This window comes from Myotis lucifugus, unplaced genomic scaffold (assembly GCF_000147115.1).
Source record: "Myotis lucifugus unplaced genomic scaffold, Myoluc2.0 scaffold_205, whole genome shotgun sequence".
Lineage (NCBI taxonomy): Eukaryota > Metazoa > Chordata > Mammalia > Chiroptera > Vespertilionidae > Myotis > Myotis lucifugus.
The window spans coordinates 1,817,737-1,835,954 of NW_005871253.1; the positions used below are offsets into that span (position 1 = coordinate 1,817,737).

The 18,218-nt window shown below is 38.9% G+C and overlaps 1 protein-coding gene across 6 annotated transcripts in view; it reads left to right on the plus strand.

Moving 5' to 3' along the window:
* KIZ (kizuna centrosomal protein) overlaps positions 1–18,218 on the plus strand; it is a 116,677-nt gene that overhangs the window by 63,641 nt on the left and 34,818 nt on the right. For all 6 annotated transcript variants that reach the window (XM_014463296.2, XM_006097530.3, XM_014463293.2 and 3 more), the window contains one exon: positions 677–824. In XM_014463296.2, the coding sequence (XP_014318782.1) occupies positions 677–824 (148 nt within the window). The remainder of the gene's footprint in view (positions 1–676; positions 825–18,218) is intronic.

Below are 18,218 nucleotides of genomic sequence, written 5' to 3' on the forward strand. Positions count from 1 at the left end.
CGGCCTGCGGACTGAAAGGTCCCAGGTTCGATTCCGGTCAAGAGCATGTACCTGGGTTGCGGGCACATCCCCAGTAGGAGATGTGCAGGAGGCAGCTGATCGATGTTTCTCTCTCATCGATGTTTCTAACTCTCTATCTCTCTCCCTTCCTCTCTGTAAAAAATCAATAAAATATATTTAAAAAAAAAAAAAAAAAAAAAAAAAAGAGTATAACCAAGATAAACTATTGTTAAGATGAAAATATGACCTATTTCTTTTAATGACATTTAAGAGGAGCATGGCCATCTATGCAGTGATTTGAAGCCATGACTGCACGTTAGAGTACTCTATATGCCTTAAAAAATGGTTATGGCCGGGTCACACCCCAGACCTATTTTCCTAGACTCTGTAGCGGGTGGCACCAGGTAGTTACATTTCACAGGTTTTCCCAGATGGTTCCACTGCACAGCCAAAGTTGAGATTGCTTGTCTAACAATCAAATGATAACCAGAATAAAATAAAAAAATTTAAAATGTACCTGAACTCTAAAAATTTCCTTAGTCGAGAATAAATTAGGTTCCAGGCTTTTCTGGATTACCTTCTACTAACTTGATTATGGGGCCTTTTAAAATGTGGGAATCTCATAAGTAACCCAAACTTACAAATCTCTAATGTTTCTCCTGTTTCTGTTTTATAGATCTGACCAAGCACCGGCCTCAGGCTTATTAGGGGCACCATTGAGTCAGGGTGTTGCCACCTTGAAAGAACATTTTAATTCTGTCGAAGAAGAGATAGCTAAACTGTCTGAAGTTTTCCCAGTCAACAATGTGGACCAGAGGACAAAGGTCAGTCATTTTTTTTTAAAGTTTCAAGATGTACAAGGTAATGATTTGAGGAAATAGTTACATTCTTAACATATTTGAGAAAATAACTAATAAATGAGGTTTTGTGGTTGGTTTTAACTTTCTGATCTCAGGCCTTTTGCATATTGTTTGTGTAGGAATCTCACCTCCTTACATAAAGTTATTTCGGGTCCTAGATGTAAGATCTAATTAAACACATCTACCACAACATTTTCCAAGGAGCTTAGAAGCATCTTGTAGCATTCTGGTTTTCTTTCTTCACTCACTTTCAAAACACTGTATGGTTGGTCATTCATGTCAATTCAGCAATTATGTATTTATATAATCCATTTCTGTACACAGGCACCATTGGAGGGAAAGACATCAATAAAATGTGGCCCCGTTCTGGGGAATGGCATAGTGGGATGCATGTAATAAGAAAGTGGCAAAAAATGTGGGTCTTCAGAAAAGGGAGCCAACCTATCTGGAGCAGCAATGAGGGCAGACTTTACAATGGAAGAAACGGGGGCAAGAAGGAGGCAACCCTTAAAAGACTGACAAGATTTGACAGGCTATGAGTACAGGGTGGGATGAGAGGGAAGGACTGTTATGAGCCAGAGAACAGACCAGAAAAGCCAACATATATTCAGGAAATGGAGCAGGGTCATCCTCTGTGGCCGAAGTGTGGGCACCAGGCTGGGGATAGTGGGCGAGAAAGTCCAAGGTGTTCCCTGGCCCAGTTGTGTGGGTCCAGGCCAGGCGAGGGAGCTTATGTTGAGTTGAATAGATGTTGGAAAGCCATGGGAGCTTTCTGAGCAGGGCTATAATAAGATTCTGCAGTGCTTTGGGGAGTGTCACCTGCTTGGCTTAGGACTGAGACCAGGAGGAGGGAACCCTGTAGGAGTTCAGACAAGACAAGGAGGGACCAGACTTAGGAGTTGGTAATGAGGGAGAGAGAGAGAGAGAGGGAGAGAAAAGAGAGAAACTGGTGGAGCAAGGTCCCTCCCATGGGAAGGAAGCACAAAGGGAATGCAAAGCCCAGATTTAGAGCATTCCCATTGTAGTCTTTGTCATTTCCTAGAAAAGCCATAGTCAAAGAGATGGTCTTTTTTCTCCTAAGTTTAATATGAATTTGTCTTATTGCAAATCATTGTTTCTCCTCCATATGCATAATGTAGGGTTTTCTGTCTTTGATCCTTTTTAAGTTGTTGTTTTTATCGTGCACATAGTTCAAGGATTCTACATGTGCCCCTCCTGGAGCCTTGCCACCTCTGTCTTAGAGTTGTGCACCTGTGTTGCTGTATGTCCAGAGCCTCTGCCATCTTCCCTGAAGTCTTTCAGGGAACTTTCAGATCTCAAGTCCCTGCCCTTTCCTTGCCTCTTAAATTAAAAGAGAGTAGAAGGGCCCTGGCCAGGTGACTCTGTTGGTTGGAGCATCATCCCATGCACCAGATGGTTGCAGGTTCGATTCCCATGTAGGTTGCGGGTTCAATATCCGGTGGGGGCACGTACAGGAAGCAGTCTATTGATGTTTCTTTCTCACATCGATGTTTCTCTTCCCTTCTTTCCCTCCCTTCTCTCCCATCCTCTCTTTCTAAAAATCAATAGAAGGCATGTCCTCAAGTGAGGATTTTAAAAAGAGACACAGAGTAGGAGAGAGTAAAAGGACTTTTTAAAAGTATATCAAACATATATACATAGGATGATACAATGTACCTACCAACCCAAATTCACATGTGTTATTACCATCATACTATATTGTTTCAGACCTCATCCTCATCTTCCTTCTCTCCCCCATCTTCTTACTTCTTTTCTCTCTCCTCTCATTCCCTCTCTCTCTCTCTCTCTCTCCCTTTTTCACCTCCCTTCCCTTTCTTCTACAGCTCTTTCTTTCATCTCTCCTCTCCTTTCTCCTCCTCTCCCTTCTTGGGCCACCTTCCTCTCATCTTTCTTTCTTCTGTAATAAATTATTACAGCTACAGATAGAGCCCCCATATGCATCTCAAGGATCTCATGCTCCTTTTAAAAAATAACCTTGTGTATATCCTTTTTGAAAACATTTTCACTTTCTGCATGATGTGTGAATCAGTAAATAACAGTTTTGTTTTGGCTGAGGTATGATACCATTTGTGTGAATGTTCTTTCAGAAAGAATAATGTTTTTTAGGAATAACAGAACCTATGTTTTCTAAATCCATTCCATAACTGTTGATAAATGTAGATCTTAAGAAGGATTTTGTTTTCAAATTTCATTGCCCATTTCATTTAGTACTATCCTGTATAATAAAAGGCTAATATGCAAATTGTCCCCTCGGCGGGAGTTCAACCACTGGGCCAGCCATACCCCACCCGTGCACGAATTCATACACAGGACCTCTAGTTCTGTAATAAAATAGTTTAGAACAAGTACTGCTACTGGAAAGGAGACCTGGCCCTTGGGGGTCTACCTAGGGCTCGCTTGTAGTGTGTGGGTTCTTGACTGTGTGCAGGAAAAATTTCGCAACACAAATCCAGATGACTATGAGGGAACATTTATTGAATCTGGGGACATAAAACAAGAAAGGACTTAGCATAGAAGCAGCAGGAGAGCCTAGGCTGGGCTGCCTTAGCTCTCTGGGAAATCAGAGAAAAGGAGGCCTTGGGTACAAGTTTAGGGGATTAGCCCGGGATGAGCTGCTCATTTGCTCCCCTGGTTGCAAGCCTCATGGGGTCCTTTGGAGTTTAGGAGATGCATGCCTGTTGGGGGAGAAGCGGGGGAAGAAGAGAGGATAGGGAATGGCGGGGGGCTGCTCCCTAGAAGGAGAGTAAGTGCGGGTCCTTTGTCTTGAGGCTTTTTAAAAAATATATATTTTATTGATTTTTTACAGAGAGGAAGGGAGGGGGATAGAGAGTTAGAAACATCGATGAGAGAGAAACATGGATCAGCTGCCTCCTGCACACCTCCTACTGGGGATGTGCCCACAACCAAGGTACATGCCCTTGACTGGAATCGAACCTGGGACCTTTCAGTCCGCAGGCCGACGCTCTATCCACCGAGCCAAACCGGTTAGGGCTGTCTTGAGGCTTTATCTCTTTCTTGAAGGTGGGAATCTTAGGGGAGGTCTCAGGAGGGTTTCAGTAGAATATTCATCAGTTTTCTAGCTGTGCTTCTCCAGGCCTTGGTCTCTACTGATTGGTCAGTATCAGGGCAGGGGGTTGTCAGTCATTGCAGCTGGTCCTGGTACTGCCCACCTGGTTTTGCTGCTTTTCTGGGTCTGGAGCTGAAATACAACTGAGGCCTAGATGTTATTTCTAAGGAAGTGACCTTCTATATCTGCTGTAAATTGCTTTGTTCGTTTTTTCAGCTATCTGTCCCAGTTTCCCTATTCCACCTGTCCTGGCTTACTAGCCTGTCTCATGCATCACATCAGCTGTGTCAAGGGTGAAATAAGTATTGGTTGAATGCTCTTTGTTATCTAAACTTTTTTTAAAGGGTGTTGTTTATATTAGAAAACATATTCCAAGTTCTAGACAACCGATCCACTTACAATTTTCAAATAATAACTCCATTATTAATGAGATGAGGCTGCCCAGTTAAAAATTCGGGAATCAAATGATATTCTGCTTTGTTCCTTTAAATCATCATGATCTCATCTTAGTGGCAATCATAACAATTATCAATAAATTAATGACAACATCGGTGCTTAAAGATGGAAGTAAAGCAGCAGTTTCACAAATGGTTAGGTTCTGAATGAAGAAATGCACAGCAGCAATGAACATTGTTACCAAAATTATATGGGCAGGGCAAGCGTTGGGAGCTTTAGGACTAAAATGCTTTTGTGGGTTCTAGGACTGTTTTAGTGTATGCAACATCCGTTTACAATTAGCAAAATCAAGTATCTCGGAGTTGTTATCCTGCGTTGAAATATATACATTTAGTAAATAATATGGGTTAAATACTTCTCTATAGATAAAATTCTTAAAGATTTTCAAAATTTAAGAAAGCTTTCCTAGCAATTACTTGGTTAAGTAAGAGTCTAATGAAGCTCAGAAATATTTACTTTGATCTCTTGGGTAAATGGCTAATTAAACAGCACAAGTAAATGATGTTTACCTGTGGGTCCCCTTGCTGTCAGCGGGAGTCAATCCATCTCTTGAGTAAATACATCATTAAGCTCTGAAACTGGGATTATGTCCGCTCAAGACTCGATAAGGTCCACAGCACCCGCATAATCTATTAGGCAATTACATTATTGAGCTGCATACTTTAAATCAGAAAAATTTGTAATTACTTTATATGAAAAAAAAATGAGTTGGGTGCTTCATTAAAATACAAAGAGCCTTAATACTCCTTTTATTTTAAATGATGTTTGTTCCCACCTGGGAAAACTCCAAACAAAGCAGAGTGATCTGCTGGTGTCACTGGTAGAATAGGTTGGTCCTTTTGCCCACACACACACATCAATCAGACATGTGACTGGTCACGGGAATCCCCTCACCTCTTCCTAAATGAAGGGCTGGTTTCTTGTTCTCTCTTGAATATTCATCTGAACACTTTCCCTTGCTTTTAATTGCTACATAGATAAAATCCCTTTCCTATAACTTAGATACAACTTAAGCGATGATGCTTGCCTTTCTCTATAAACACTGAAAGTTTAGCTTCAGGTGTGCAAGAGGAAGGTTCTTGAGGAAGGGCCAGTTAAATCTGTGTAATGTGGGAAAATGTCATCAGCTGTCCACATCTATGGCTTTTCATTCTCTTGCCTTTCTGTATCTGCATTAATAGCGCTGATTTACATACAGAAGGGAATTCAGTTTTATTAAATGCTTTCACATTCACTTTCTCTTTGTATTGTCAACATTAGAAACATTCAAACCTATAGAGAATTTTTATGAGTTTATTTGAGCCACACTGACCACAGTTGCCTGGAAGCAAAACCTCAATGGATTGAGAAAATGTTCCAGACACTGCTTATTTTATATATCACTTTAAGCACTTATTTTATACATCAGAATTAAAGGGGAAGAATTAAAGGTCTACATGAAATCCATTGGTGATAGATTAGGAGGCAGTAGAAAGCAAAGCAGGGAAATCTCCGTGATTGGATAAAAAGTAAAATGAATAGACATACTTCTTTTTACATTTGTGGGTATGGGATAATTAACCATTAACAATTAACATGATAACAATAACAATGAGGGGATTTGTGGTCTCTGCTCTGGTGGTTGTTGCCTAAGAGGGTGGGAATTACTTTAAAAGTGTGTTATCCCAGATGCAAAAAGACAATAAACAGGCTTAGTTAAGGTAAAGATTGACCTTTGTCAGCGGAGGTACTGGCTAGGATGTGACTACCTTCCATGAATTGCTTTTAATTAGAAAGTTTTAATTTCAGACTCTTCTGTGTGGTTACTTTCATCGCTGAGTTTGTAAGGCCACCAGGCAGGCTTCCCCTGAGCTCATCAGGTTTAGTATGTGTGTCTCTTCCCCTTTCTCAACCACAGTTTCCCCTTTTGATCATTAATCAATCTGAAGGATGCATGGAGGACCATCCTTTCGGTTGGATAACATGGCCCCAGGGTACTAGGAAGACGTATTCCTAGGAAGTTTTAGAGTCAGCCTTTGTCTTGCTGAATGAACAGAGTGGATCACTGGGAAATGTCAAGACCATAGTGAAAGGGCGAGGGCTAGGCCCTCCACCTTGCCCCAGGGTAAGGGCTAGGCCCTCCACCTTGCCCCAGGGTAAGGGCTACACCCTCCACCTTGCCCCAGGGTAAGTGCTCCATCTTACCTTGGCCACGTGCTTGGCAAGGAGCTTCTTCCCGGAAGTCTAAGCCTCTGCTAGCCACACCCAGGAACAAGACACAGACTTGTGCCTGGCCAATCGGCAGAGCACAGTCCTTTCTCCTCCCCTTCCTCCAACTCCCCCTATATAACCCGTCTCCACACAGAGTTATCTCTCTCTGCTTCCTGCTGCTGTGTCGGCAAGGTGGGGGAGCCGAGCTAGCTCGAATAAAGACTCTTATGCTTTTGCATCAGACTGGCTGGCTCCCTGATGTGGTTTCTTGGGGATCCTGAAATCTGGGCATAACACATAGCCTTAGATGGCATTCAAATTATTATTTCATGTATTTAATTTCTTTTTTAAAGAAAAAAGGCAGGTGAATGGGAGTCACTCAGATCCTGTATGTCTTTGTTAAAAATGTCTAGATCATTTTTCGTATTTGAGCTACTATGATTCAAGTGTTTTTGCTGCTTCTCTTAAGTTTTCTTTTTCTGCATCTAGTATAATATTTGCATACTAGGAACAAGAACAACAGTATTAAACCAGTAACCAAAGAACCCATTTCATGTATTATCATAATTTTTTATTAAACTGGTACTATGTTTTTCTCCTTTGTTCACTGTCATTGTACTTTATGATATATTTGGCCATACAAATTAATACTTAATACCATTTTATTATCCAGAAACTCTAATTTTTCTTCTGGCCAGTTAGTTTCCATAGAAATGACTTCATGGGGAGGATTAAGTTTAATTTCTCAATACATTGTGTTTTCAGTATCAATATTATCATAGGTTTTATTAACCTCAGGCAAAGTTATTTGCCTATAATTTCAGTATTATGTCATATTACCGTAGTATTTAATGTTGTGGACGAAAAGGGGCCACATGCTACCTGACTAGCTCAGGGAATGCCTGCATGGTGACCTTGCAAACTCACAGACCTAAAGTAACCACAAGGATGGTCTGAAATTAAAACTTTTTAAACAAAAAGCAGTTTATGATGGGTAGTCATGCCCTAGGCCGGTATCTTCCTTTACAAAGGTCAATCTTTACCTTAAGTGAGCCTGTCTCTTATCTTTTTGCATCTACGAGAACATATCATTGGAATGTCAAAGGAATTTTCCTTTTTCCAGAACCCTCAAAGCACAGGCACCGCTCTGCAGAGACCACAAATGCCTTCATTGTCATTGAGTTAATTGGTTTTTTTTTTTGTTTTTGTTTTTTATTCTTTTTTAAAAAAATATTATAATAAGTATTACAAAGGGTATTACATATGTGTCCCCCACCGAGTTAATTGTTGACTATTAACTATCCTGCACCCACCTCAGTGAAAGAAGTGTGTGTGTGTCATTTTACTTTTTATCCAATCCCAGGGCTTCCCCCCCCCCCCCCATCCCGCTTTGCTTTCCCCGTCCTCACATCTGTCCACTTATGTCTCCTCTTTTGATTGTAATGTATAAAATAAGGTGTGAAACTGCCATTCTCTGGAGCATTATCTCAATCCATTGAGATTTTGCTTCCCGACAATTGTGGACAAGGTTTGGTTCAAATAAACTCACAAAATTCTTCATAGGCTTGAATGTTTCTTATGTTGTCCATGTATATTTGGGATTGTTACAATAAAAATTACTTAGTATAACAGAAGAATTTCCTAACCCTTCCCTAAAAATGTCCTTTTTCTATATACCATATATTGTTATTTGTTAGGGTAAATACAATAGGCCAGGATTGGGTGAATTCAGTATTCCATATAGATTGGGGGCATAACCATTCACCTCTCTGATTTTTACAATTAGATAGTGAGCTGGGTTTCCATTGTTTACTATTTTTAAGTATTGCCCATCTAATTCCCATTGGAAGTATTCTAGTCTTACTGAGGATGGTCCCTATGCCAGCCAGTTGCACTACTGAGAATCTAAGCTTAAGATCTAACTGAGGTGCCTGGGCTTTTAAGATACATCAGCCCAGCTAACATGGCTTGGTGGTTGAGCATCGACCTATGAACCAGGAGGTCATGGTTCAACAAAGCGTTAACTTTATTATCATAACTGAAAATCAGAATATCGTTGTCTGGTAGGTGAAAAAGGTTAGCAGGTACCCAAGTTAAATTTTTTGTATCTAATAAGAAAGGTGGCCTGAGGAGACAAATATTGTTTCCATTAGGAAACCATAAGGAGGATAGTAACAATAGAAGAATCCTTTTATGTATATTCAATCAATAACAATTAGGTGATATAAGAGCAAGGTTTGAGAGAAGTTCAAAGAACAAATTTAACAATTTTCAACATCAATTTGTGAGCATACAGGCCTTGTTGATGTCTTGGAGCAACTTCTCAAAAAATATTTGATCTTCGCTGTAGATGGAGATAAGTGTCAGAGACAGGAGTAGAGATCCTTTCGCGCAGTTAGGTGCCTTTTTAAAATGAGAAATGTGTATCCATGAGTAAACTCGTTTGAGTTTGGCTGCGCATGGGTTGGTTAGTAATACCTAGTAAGGTCCCTTCCAATGAGGTTGGAGAGAGTCTTTTTTTTCTTGATGTCTTTTCCAATAGACCAAATCTCCTGGTTATATGCCATGGTCTTTGAAATCTTCTTCTCAGGGAATATACTGTGAAATGAATTGGTTACTAATTTATTGATCTCTTTAAACTGATTAATTATTCCTCACCAATAATGTAGAATGTCTCTTTTTAGTAAAGTTGATTCATATGCCCTTTCATGCAGATGCATAGGGTATCCAGTGACTATTTCATAAAGAGAAAGTCTATGTTTACCAAAAGGAGTATATATTAAGTTGAGGAGCACTATAGGGAGAGCTTTTGTCCAGGGGAGATTAAATGCTTCTGAAATTTGGGCTAGTTGAACTTTTATTGTACCATACTACATTCCACCAAACCAGAGGACTGAGGTTGATAAGCACAATAACAATTGTGGATTTTATTATTTTCCCAGTGAAATGAGTCCATGGTCACTGTGACTCACTCAGAGGAAATTCCCCAATTGGGAATTACTTTTTCTATAACAATTTACCAACCATTAAGGCTATTGTTCCCCTGTAAGGGAATGCCTCGAACTAGTGAGAAAACATACAAATCATAACTAATATATATTTGTATCCCTGAAATGGTGGTATTTGGATAAAATATAATTGCCATACCTCAAATTGACCTAAAAGAAGTGGAAAATGTCATTGGGATCTATGAATTGGTTTTCCTGGGTTATATTTTGAATAAATGGAACATCCGCTGTACTCTTTATGAGCTACAGTAGGAGAAAGTTTCCAGTAATATAGTTTACTACATTAAATCATCTTTTCAGGTCTCCAATGTGTTAGCTCAGTATAGGGAGTTGGGCCCCTATTGGTGAGATTGATTTCTGATTGGGTCCAATCCACTTCTGTTTGCCTGGGTCAAAGGTTCCCCCTTTTTGTTGCCATATCCTTTTTTCTTCTTCCACAGCTCTGTTGGAACTGTAAAAGATAGTCTGTTATTGATTTAATAGAAAGCAAGGAGCATTCTCAGGTATGAATAACTTGACTGTTTAACGCCACCTGCCTAGATGCAGCATAGGCTAAATGGTTTCCTTTTGCTTCCATGGCGGTAGTTTTAGAGTGTCCTGGGATTTTGATAATTGCTAATTGTTTGGGTTGCTGAATGAAATCTAATAATTCTGCAACCAATTTTCCATTTTACATGAGCTGCCCTGAGAAAGTTAAGAAGCCTTACTGCTTCCATAACATTCCAAAGTCATGAGCTACACCAAATGCATAGTGACTATCAGTGTAAATATTGGCTACTTGATCTTTGGCCAACTGACAAGCCCAAGTTAGAGCAATTAGTTCAGCTTGCTGTGCAGATTTTATTTCAGGTAGATAGAAACTTTCAATTATGTCCACCATGGAAGTTATTGCATATCCAGCTCTGTAATGTCCCATTTATCTTTCAGATAAGATCCATCTTTAAACCAAGTTAAATCAGCATTATCACTGGCCGTTTCCTGTAAATCATTTCTAGGAACTAGAAGGTGGTCAGTAAGCAAAACACAATTGTTCATCCTGTAAAGCAGATAACAAAGTTGCAGGGTTTCGACCATTACACCAAGTAAAAGTAATATTAGGTGCAGAAAGCAGGAGTAGTTCATAAGAAGCCAATGGACTGACAGAGAAGTGTTGGGTGTGATGAGAGTTCAGTAAAGATTCAACAGAATGAGGAACATGAATAGTTAAAGGAGAGTCCATAACTATCTCTTCTGTTTGTGTACATAACATGGCTATAGCAGAGATGGCCCTCATCCAGGGAGGGACCCCTTTTGCTACTGAGTCTAATTGCTCACTATCATAGCCTATAGGTTTATGATTATCTCCATGTTTCTGAGTTAGAGCTCCTAAAGCATTCCCTTTATTTTTATGTTGAAAAGGAAGAAAGGAAATTTGTAAGTAGGTTGTCCCAGAACAGGAGCTATATATTATACTTCCTAAAGCCTTGTAGAGGCTTGTTTCCCTTTGGGGTTCCATTGAATTGGATCAGGTTGATCTGACTTTAATAGGACATGTAGAGGATGGGTCATTACTGAAAAATTTGGAAACCAGTTGCGACAATATCCATTCAAACCCAGGAATTCTCTAAGCTGCTTTCTTCTTTTTGGAAGAGGAAAAGATAGGATTCCTCTGAGTCTCTCAGGGTTAATCAGTAGCCCATCTTTAGGTATGAGATGGCCAAGGTGTTTTACTTGAGGTAAGCAAAATTGAAGCTTATCCTTTGAGACCTTATGTCCTTTTACAGCTAGCTGTTATAATAGGTAAATTGTGTCCTTTGGGCAGTCTAGTAATGTCCTAGAGCACAAAAGTAAATCATCCACATATTGGATTAAAGTGGAATCTCTAGGAAATTTAACATCATTTAAATCAATTTTTAATATCTGGGAGAAATAGGTGGGACTCTGTATATTCCTGGGGCCTTACAGTCCAAGTAAATTGGCAATCTTCCCAGGTGAAGGTAAGAGATATTGACTGTCTTTTTCTACTGGAATGCTGAAAAAGGCACTACATAAATTTATTACTGAAAAATATTGGCAGTCCCTAGGAAGAGCTGATAACAACGTATATGGAACCACAGGATGTCTCAGAATAACTATCTTATTTATAGCTATAAGATCCTGTAAAAAATCTCCATCCTTTTCCATTTGGTTTTTTTACTGGAAGGATAGGAGAATTACAGAGACTTGTACATGGAATTTTAAGTCCCCCTTTTAAGTAATCTTGTATAATGGGCTTAATTCCAGTTAGTGCATCAGGACTTTAAGGATATGGGTGAATATTAGGTAGAGGCAAAGTATTATCAATAGTTATTTTATCCCTAGCTGGTTTGGCTCAGCAGTTGGAGTATCAGCCTACAGACTGAAGGGTCCGATTCCAGTCAGGGGCGCATACCTCAGTTGCAGGCTCGAACCCCAGCCCCAGCCAGGGTGCATGCTGGAGGCAACCAATCAATGTTTCTCTCTCTGTGTCTCCCTCTCCCTTCCACTCTCTCTAAAAGTCAATGGAAAAGATTTCCTCGGGTGAGTATTAACCAAAAAAATAAAAATAGTTATTTTAATAGGAGTGACTTACTTGATCTTGCCATTGGAAAGGCCCAAAATTGCATTGGAATGTCCTGCAACAAACATTCAGTCTCAAGATTATTTTTCCTTATGTAGAAGTTTCTTTAAAATCATTATTTTTCCAATTGATTCAGTATCCAATTCATTTAGTTCTAAATACATTTCACCCTTCTGGGAAAAAGGATACTAGTATGTGGGCATCATGGGTTTCAAGAAAATCTCTCCCTATTAGGTGAATTGAGACTGATTTGACTAGTAAAAATATATGTTGCCCATAACATTCCCTAGTTGGAAGGGGATAGGTTCTGATTTAACAACAGTCCTTGGTTAGTTAGATACCCCTACCATTTGTACAGAAGCTTTCTTCTGAAGAAGAGGGCTAAGAATGGATAAAATAACCCCAATATCTCCAAGGGCCTTAGTAATTTCCCTTTATGATAATTTTAATTTATCTTAAAGTATTAGTAAGGAGGAGAAATGCTCTCTCATAGTCCTCAGAGTAGCTCTATGCTTGCTTCTATTTTTTTTCTTTTCCTAAATTCTATTTTAGTTTTCTACAGTCCTTCTATAGCAACCTGGCGTTTTAGAGTAAAAATAGACTCGTCTCTACCCTTTTCTAAGAGACCTTTGTGTACCTCTGACTTGATTGCTTAATTCAGGGGTCCTCAAACTACGGCCCGCAGGCCACATGCAAATTCAAATATTGTATTTGTTCCCGTTTTGTTTTTTTACTTCAAAATAAGATATGTGCAGTGTGCATAGAAATTTGTTCATAGTTTTTTTTTAAACTATTGTCCGGCCCTCCAACGGTCTGAGGGACAGTGAACTGGCCCCCTGTTTAAAAAGTTTGAGGACCCCTGGCTTAATTGTTGGAGATGTAAGTTCATGATTTTGGTAGATTTATCTTTTTCTCTCCTTTAAATAGTTTTACATAGTTCATCAGCCAGAATAGCCAGTTCATCATTATGTGTGGTCTGACAGTTTATATTGTTTAAGCAAAGTTACAAGCTCTTCATCTAGTCCTTCCAAAAATGTCAATTTAATGCGGACTGAAGGGTCCCAGGTTCGATTCCGGTCAAGGGCATGTGCCTGGGTTGCGGGCACATCCCCGGTGGGAGATGTGCAGGAGGCAGCTGATCGATGTTTCTCTCTCATTGATGTTTCTAACTCTCTATCTCTCTCCTTTCCTCTCTGTGTGGTCTGACAGTTTATATTGTTTAAGCAAAGTTACAAGCTCTTCATCTAGTCCTTCCAAAAATGTCAATTTAATAAGGGATCATTTTGATGATCATTAAAACTATCTGGAGACAGACCTGAGTATTGTTGGAAAGTTTTTCAAAACGTTCAAAGATATCAAGCACTGATTCATCAGGCTTTCTTTTACATTGCTGGATATAGGTCCCGTTCATTTTCCAGGGGAAAATGTTAGGTATGGCTTGGTAAAGCCAGTGAGCTAATTCTCTGCACTTTTCCTAGTCTGTCTGTTTTAAAAAACACTCTACATACGTATGCCAGCTAACCTTATTCAGCCATTCTATTGCCCTTCTCTCAGAAACCAGTAGGTATATTATTTGCAACAGGTCAGAATAGCCAGGATCATATGTTCTAACAAATTCCTTTGTACCCATTGAGGTCCTTCTTAATTATGTGATGGTCCAAGGAACTTATACAATCACTGGTTCCCTTCTACCTGAGACTCTTTTTTTCCCTGAAGGGAGCTGCTAGAATTCTTGGCTTATCCTTGCCTGAATTTCTATTTTCATTTTCCCCTAGTTCAATAGAAAGTGGTAGTAGAGAAGATATAAATGAAAGAAAGAAGGTAGGGGGAGGGCAAGTCTGGACAAAGTAGCTCAGAGAGCAAAGGATATAATGGAAGAGCTGTAGAAGGGGTGTTGGCATTTATTAGCTTCAGAAACCTTCTTTAGTTCAGAGATAGTCTCTAAAATTTTCTTATTAACTTCCTGTAGAAAAGATAATTTATCTGAGCCTCTCCTAGAAGCTTCTAATTTCCAATCAAGATAAGCTTCTCATTCTTTCAGTTTAATTTTAGAGCTGGCTTTTTCTTATTGAGCATGCAGAAAAATCAATTTGGAGATGTCAAAAATTCCTCACTTTGGCACTTTAAAGCTGATACCATTTTTGGTTAAATTTTCTCATTTCTATAGATACTTGCAAGTTGAAGTTCCATACAAATTATACATATAACCTGCAGGAGTATTAACAGAAGCTAAAGTTTTTTGGGTAACAGAAGCTAAGGTTTTTGGGGTCCGTCAACCTTACAGGCGTGATTTCCCATGTTAATTTTAGTTTTCTTTGGATATCTACAGAGTCTGAACAAATTTCTAGGGATGTTGTGTGGTGGGTTGAAGTGTGCAGCTTATGGGTTGAGCTCCAAGGAGCTGTCACCTCCCCAGTCACTTTTCAACCCTCTTATGTGTCTTGATTTCTCTCCCAGCTGTCCAGTACCGCTGTGAGGACTCAGAGAACTAAGTAACCAACTCACACTCCAGGACAGGTCAATTATTTAATTACAATTGACTTGGAATTCCCTATGAGGCTCATGCGTGTAGTGAGGGATACCCTCTGACACTTCCACAAAGATTCTTAGTCACCTAAGAATACCTGAAGTTCAAGCTGGAGGGAGGAAGTACCCCTTATCTTCAGAGCCAAATGAGTTCAGGCTTTCATTTATCCAACAAAAGTGTTGTTGATCAGATTTTCAGTTAAGTAGTTCCAATTGAAAAACAAAAACAAAATTAAAACCAGCCACCCATCTCAACTCCTATCCTTTAGTGCCACCTCAAAGATTTTTCTAAGAACAGCTCAAATAAAGTCAGGCCCTCTACCACAAGCAAGGGAAGGTTGTGAATTCAAAGAGATGACTCACCCAAGTTTACCTGATGTGAGGTTGGGAGCCAGTGGGGCTCAATGGGCCCTTGCTGGTACCTAGCATTGGGTCCAGGTTCACGGGGTGGTCCTGGATGAGCTTCTTTGGAATCCTGCCAACTGCAGCAAGTAAATGTCAGTGTAAGAAATATTGAAACCTATTGCATTTTTATGAGTTTATTTCAGCCAAACTGATAACAGTTGCCGGGAAGCAAAATCTCAATAGATTGAGGAAATATTCTGGAAAATGGCAGTTTTACTGCTTATTTTATACATCAGAATCAAAGAGGAAGATGTAAAGGGGTTACATGAAATTCATTGGTTATAGATTAGGGAGGCAGGAGAAAACAAAATCTCTGGGATTGGGTAAAAAGTAAAACAAATCACATCTGTAATTATAGGATAGTTAACAGTCAACAATTAACATGATAACAATAACAATAAGGGGATTTGTGGTCTCTACTTTTTTTTTTCTCCAGTGGTTGTATTCTGAGGCATCCAGGAAAAGCGGAAATTACTTTGCTATCCCAAAAGTATGTTATTTTATATGCCTCAAGACATCAGATAGGCTCAGATAAGGTGAAGATTGACTTTTGTCAGGAAAGATACCCACCATGAATTACTTTTAGTTTTAATTTCAGATCATCCTATATGGTTACTTGCAGTTGCTGTGTTTGTAAGTCTGCCATGCAGTCCTCCCATCACAAAAATTTGATTCTTTTCTATCCAGCATATGTATTCTTTAAAAAACTAGCAGGGGAAAAAAATATACCAACTACTACTAGCAGGGGAAAAAAACCATACCAACTTGGAATGTCAAGGTAACCAAAAAGAAGAAAAGAAAATTGCTGTTATCTGACTCTCCATATTTAACCTTTTGACATTGAGGTGTATGGTTTTTGATAGTTAATGTATTGATATGGGTTACATTGTTTGTGTACATAGCTTCTTTTTTCCCACTTGTCACAAATGAACTTCTTTTCTAATCATCACATTCTACATAATTTCCCATGGCTGTCCAAACACCCTTTTATGAATATTCCAGTCTCTCTGACTAGACTCCTGTTGTTGAGCATTTTCAATGGTTCTCAACCTTCCTAATGCCTCGACCCTTTAATACAGTTCCTCATTTTGTGGTGACCCCCAACCATAAATTATTTTCATTGCTACTTCATAACTGTAATTTTGCTACTGTTATGAATCGTAATGTAAATATCTGATATGCTAGATGTGTTTTCCAATGGTCATGACCCACAGGTTGAGAACCGCTGATTTAAGTTGTTTTTTAATTTTTTCTCTAGATAAAGGTTTCAAAAAACATGAGCAATTCAGTTTTTACAAATACCCATCCCACTTCCTTAGAATGAATTCTTATATGTAAAGTTTTTAGGTCAAAGGTTATGTGAATCTCTTAAGTATTTGCTATGCACTGCTTACTCTGGAAGAGTCATCAGAGTTACCAAGAATGGATGAAAATATCATTTCTTTGAACTCTTTATGGAACTGGATACTATCAAAATTTTTTAGCACCAAATTGAAAACTACAAATGACATCCAATTTTTGTTGTTGTTCATCTGCCCTTTAATTACAATTGAGGTCAAATTTTCCCCTGCCTATTTGTTAGCCATTTGTATTTCTTCTTTTATAATTTGCCGATTCATGTTCTTTGCTCATTTTTCTATTAGGTTAGTAATATCTTTTCTTATTAACTTGTAGGAACTCTTTTTATATACATTTGTACAATTCGTTGTAATATTTGAGCAGTTTTATTTATATTCACCATTTATTTTTCTTAAAGGTGTTTTGGACACAAAGTCTTTTTCATTAATATCTTCATTTATCTATTTATGCATTTGAGTATCACAATTGATAAGTTTCTACATATAAATTAAGAGTTAGCCTAGATGACTCTCGGAATTCCAGACCTAGCAGGATTCATATTTAAATTGAACCTGGAGAAAATTTCTAGTAGAATTGAGCCAATAATTCTAGGTATCCTGTTCAGTGTAATTAATAGGACACTTTTATCTTTTGTAAGATCTGAAATATGGAACTATCACTATCAGTCATTTTGCAAATATGTGCCTTTTAATTGAATTTCTGAGTCCTTTCTGCTGGCTTCTGGGAAGGCAGAAAAGTGAGGAACTAGTTGATTGGTATTGACTTAGGCTTCAGACTGCTGAGAACAGTGAGACAGTCTCCAGTCTTTGCTCCTGGCTTCCAAATGTATGAAATCAAACAGTTTTTATGAGTTAACAGATAAGTTAAAACCCATGCAGCCCTGGCCAGTGTGTCTTGGTTGAAGTATCATCTTGTCCTCCAGAAGGTGGCAGGTTCGATCCCCAGTTAGGGCACATACCCAGTTTTCAGGTTTAATCCCTAGTCAGATGCTTAAGGGAGGCAACCGATTAATATTTCTCTCTCGCATCCATGTTTCTCTCACTTCCTCTCTCTCTCTTCCTCTCTCTCTCAAATCAATAAGAACATGTCCTCAAATGAGGATTTTAAAAAACAACCCATGCATAGTCCATTCATAAGCACTATCAGAAGGCCCATGGTAACATTGTTGTCTGGTGACTTTTTCAGATAGGGAACTTCAGTTTGTGAATGCTTTCAAACCCCGTGTGAGATGTGTAGAGCAGCTTGTTCACTCTTCCCTGGACTTCTGTTCTGGTACTGTATGGGTTAGTGTTTCCCGTCTCAGACTGAAAAATCATTCACATTGGGGGCTTCCTTAGAAATATGTCTTTCAAAAAGATCTGCAACTAATACACATGTTTTTCCTGACTCTATAGAATTTGTTTTGGACTACAAACCGCAGACCATTCCTTGTTTGAATTTGACTTTTGTTTCTGTCCTTGCTTATCATTAGTCCCTGCTCCTTAGGGGCTTTTATTGTAGATTTCTTTATGATGGATGATAACCCATTGGGGAGATCTGCTGTTCTCTTTGTTGGCTCCATGGCCAGTAGAGTCAAATCAACCATTCTCATGTTGTAATTTGATAACTCATCAAAATTCTTATAGATATAAAATTCTCATCTTTGAGAAATTACAGAATTATCTTATAAGGTGAGTCCTTTTATAAATTTCTCTATCAAAAAATAATAGAAATCCTAGAAATATGTATAGTAAGTAATGAAAATAAAT